General features: G+C 40.3%; 1 protein-coding gene across 1 annotated transcript; it reads right to left on the bottom strand.

Moving 5' to 3' along the window:
* Nucleotides 1-2,255: 2,255 nt before the first annotated feature.
* Nucleotides 2,256-3,463, bottom strand: LOC311139304 (zymogen granule membrane protein 16-like; the record flags this gene model as incomplete). The annotated part of the gene is made up of 3 exons (XM_084174185.1): nucleotides 2,256-2,592; nucleotides 2,991-3,117; nucleotides 3,394-3,463. 3 exons carry the CDS (start codon nucleotides 3,461-3,463, stop codon nucleotides 2,256-2,258), a joined length of 534 nt encoding a protein of 177 aa, XP_084030311.1.

Here is a 3,463-nt window from a genome sequence, read left to right as displayed (position 1 = left end):
CTGCCCAGTACAGTTGAAACTGAGATTCATCCGTGAAGAGCACACTTCTCCAGCGTGCCAGAGCCATCGAAGGTGTGCATTTGCCCGCTAAAGTCAGTTACGACGCCGCACTACAATCAGGTCAAGACCCTTGTGAGGACGACGAGCATGCAAATGAGGTTCACCTGAGATGGTTTCTGACAGTTTGTGCAGAAATGATTTGGTTGTGCAAACGCACAGTTTCATCAGCTGTCCTGGTGGCTGGTCTCAGACGATCCCGCAGGTGAAGAAGCCGGATGTGGAGGTCCTGGGCTGGCGTGGTTACATGTGGTCTGCGGTTATGAGGCCTGTTGGACATACTGTCAAATTCCCTAAAATGACTTCGGAGGCAGCTTATGGTAGAGAAATTAACATTAACTTCTCTGGCAACATCACTGGTGGACATTCCTGCAGTCAGCATGCCAATTGCAAGCTCCCTCAAAACCTGAGACATCTGTGGCATTGTGTTGTGTGACAAAATTGCACATTTAAGTGTAGCCTTTTATTGTCCCCAGCACAAGGTGCACCTGTGTAATGATCATGCTGCTTAATCAGCTTCTTGATATGCCACACCTGTCAGGTGGATGGATTAGCTTGGCAAGGAGAAATGCTCACTAACAGGGATGTGAACAAATTTGTACACAACATATTAAAGAAATACGCTTTTTGTGTGTATGGGACATTTCTGGGATCTTTTTTTCAGCTCATGAAACATGGGACAAACACTTTCAGTGTAGATAGAATGAAAACTTGTCAAAAACACTTACTGTACATCATTTGAAATGCTGCCCAGGTTTTGCTTTGTGATGCCTTGAGGGTCCAATACAGGGGGATACATTGTTGCAGATTATTTAGTGAGTCTTAAATATGCAGTAGTCAAGCAAACACTTTAGGCTCAATGATTAAGGTATAGTGTAGCGCTGTTCATGGTTCAACAACTGTATATATAAATAAATGCATTGCCACGCTAGAAGGAGAGCAGACTTCATAGACAAAATGTTTGATGTTATGAATGGGTGTGGCAGATATACATTCCAGACATTATGGGTGTGTTGGATAGTAGCGCTTGGAATTGCCAGGGACCTCACGATACGATATTATACATTTACATTTAAGTCATTTAGCAGACGCTCTTATCCAGAGCGACTTACAAATTGGTGATCACAATACTTAGGTGCTGATACGATATGTAATACGATTCTCACGATTCTACATGTATTGCGATTCTATACTGTGATTTTATTGTGATTCGATGTTCCAACCATATTGCTCACTATATGTATGTGGCAGAGAGACGAGAGAGCATGAGAAAAGTAATGGAAATAAAACTGCTGAAAACAAATGTGCTTCCTATTTAAAATGAAAATGGAGAACAGTCTATGAAGGAAAAATTGAGTTTTGGAGCAGGGACAGCCAACTAGTGCAATAATAGTAGTGTGATATTGTCAATGTGATACGATATCATTGAAAATAATATCCCGATATGTAACAATAGATTTCTTCCCCCCTTCATCACTATTGGATAGGCGTTTTAACGGTCTTGCAGTTATACATTTAGGTTCTTATTGAGTTTGTTAAGTTTGAGTTTGTTAAGATGACAGATTAGTATATTGTAGCTTCTGGTCACTACTGTATGTATTTTCTTATCAAAAGAAATACAATGAAATATAATGATTAAAGATATGCTTTTTATTAAATCTCAGTATGCAGATGTAGCAGAAAAGGAACACACAAAAAAAATACAGTGTGTATAAAATAGTGAAGGTGAAGTACCATGATATGCAATTATCTCCCCATAATATTTTATTGTTCAATTAATCAAAGATATAATTAATCCTTTAAATCCCATATGATTATTTCATTTATTGTGATAAATACAACCTCAAATGATGAGTAACAACGCATGTGGTCCGTGACCCACTCACTCAAACGGGATCACCTCACTTGAAGCAGTACAAAATTACTCCCAAAAAAATTATAAATATTCAAATTCATTCAGTTTAAAATCGCATTAAGCACCCATCAGATAGTGATATTAAAACAGTCATGTCAGCGTCTACGTCAAACATCCGTCCAAAACATATAGGGTCAGTTTCCTGGACCCAGATTAAGTTTACCCCTGGACTAAAAAGCATGCTGAATGGAGAATCTCCATTGAAAGTAACTAGTCCAGGACGGCTTAATCTGTATCCGGGAAACCATCCCAAAGAGCAAGCCATACTTATTTATTTTTTCTATTAAGAGGAGGTACTGTTTCCAGCCTCTTCCATGTACACCAATCCCCAGTGGGCTCCGATGGAAGTGATCCCGGCACCGTTGAAGCGACCGCTGAGCATCCTCAGCTCATTGCCCATGTTGGCTGGGTAGAAGTTGAAGGAGACTTGGTTAGGCTGGCCGGCCGACAGAGTGCGCCCCATGTTGGTGGTGAACACCAAGGTGTAGATGTAGTCTCCTGGGTTGTACTTCCCAGACACCTCGACGATGGCCTCATCCTTAAACAGCTCCATCTCCTGCTTTTCACCCACTTCGCGACCGAACACAGGAGACCAGGTGTTGCTGTATCTCAGCTGGAACCTAAAACAGAGGAAGCTTTTCATGTTGGTTGTGTTTTGATAAGGCACATTCAGACCGAGAGAGCAGGTAGCGTCAGAGAATATCAAGGACTGACATTTTCCATTGTACTCTGGGTTAGATACGATAACACTATTACATTACATGTTAGTCATTTAGCAGACGCTCTTATTTATTTATTTTTCATACTGGCCCCCGGTGAATATGTAATAAACACAATAAAGAAATAAATACAGAAAGAAAGAAAGAGAGATAGATAGAAAGAAAGAAAGAAAGAAAGAAAGAAAGAAAGAAAGAGTGTGTCTGTTGGGTAGTGTAGTTGGACTGATTCGGTGGTGTCTGTCGGGTAGTGTAGTTGGACTGAGTCAGTGGTGTCTGTTCATGGGTCAGGGTCTGCTCACCCGTTGATGTAGGCGTTGTTGTTCTCCCACACTCTGACCGCTGTGATGCGTCCCTCACCGGAGGAAGCAAATGGGGTGCCACCTCCCTGACCCACCGCAGAGGAATACGAGTACAGGTCTTTGATGGCTGAAATAACATGGGCAATATGTTTTCTATATTTACTATATTAATAATACATATTTATATATACATCATTCTAATTTTACCAACACATTTCTGAAATATCTTTATATTATGAATAAAGTGCAGATTAATTAACAAAAGTATATTCTGCAATGCTTTCATACATCAGCTTTTGTCTCAAAGAAGAACTCCTAAGTCTAACTGAAAAAGACAAGATGGTGAAAGCACAAAAGCTATTATTGAATAATTATAATTCAGAATTGTATTTGTATTACTCACGCATTGCCAAGCAGCTGGCCAAGAAGACTGTGACAAACAGGATTGAGAACATTCTGCAAAAGGGAGGCAT

This window comes from Coregonus lavaretus, assembly GCF_964263955.1.
Source record: "Coregonus lavaretus genome assembly, chromosome: 13".
NCBI lineage: Eukaryota > Metazoa > Chordata > Actinopteri > Salmoniformes > Salmonidae > Coregonus > Coregonus lavaretus.
The sequence above is the reverse complement of the archived record's forward strand: the minus strand, read 5'-3'. Positions and strand labels throughout refer to the sequence as shown.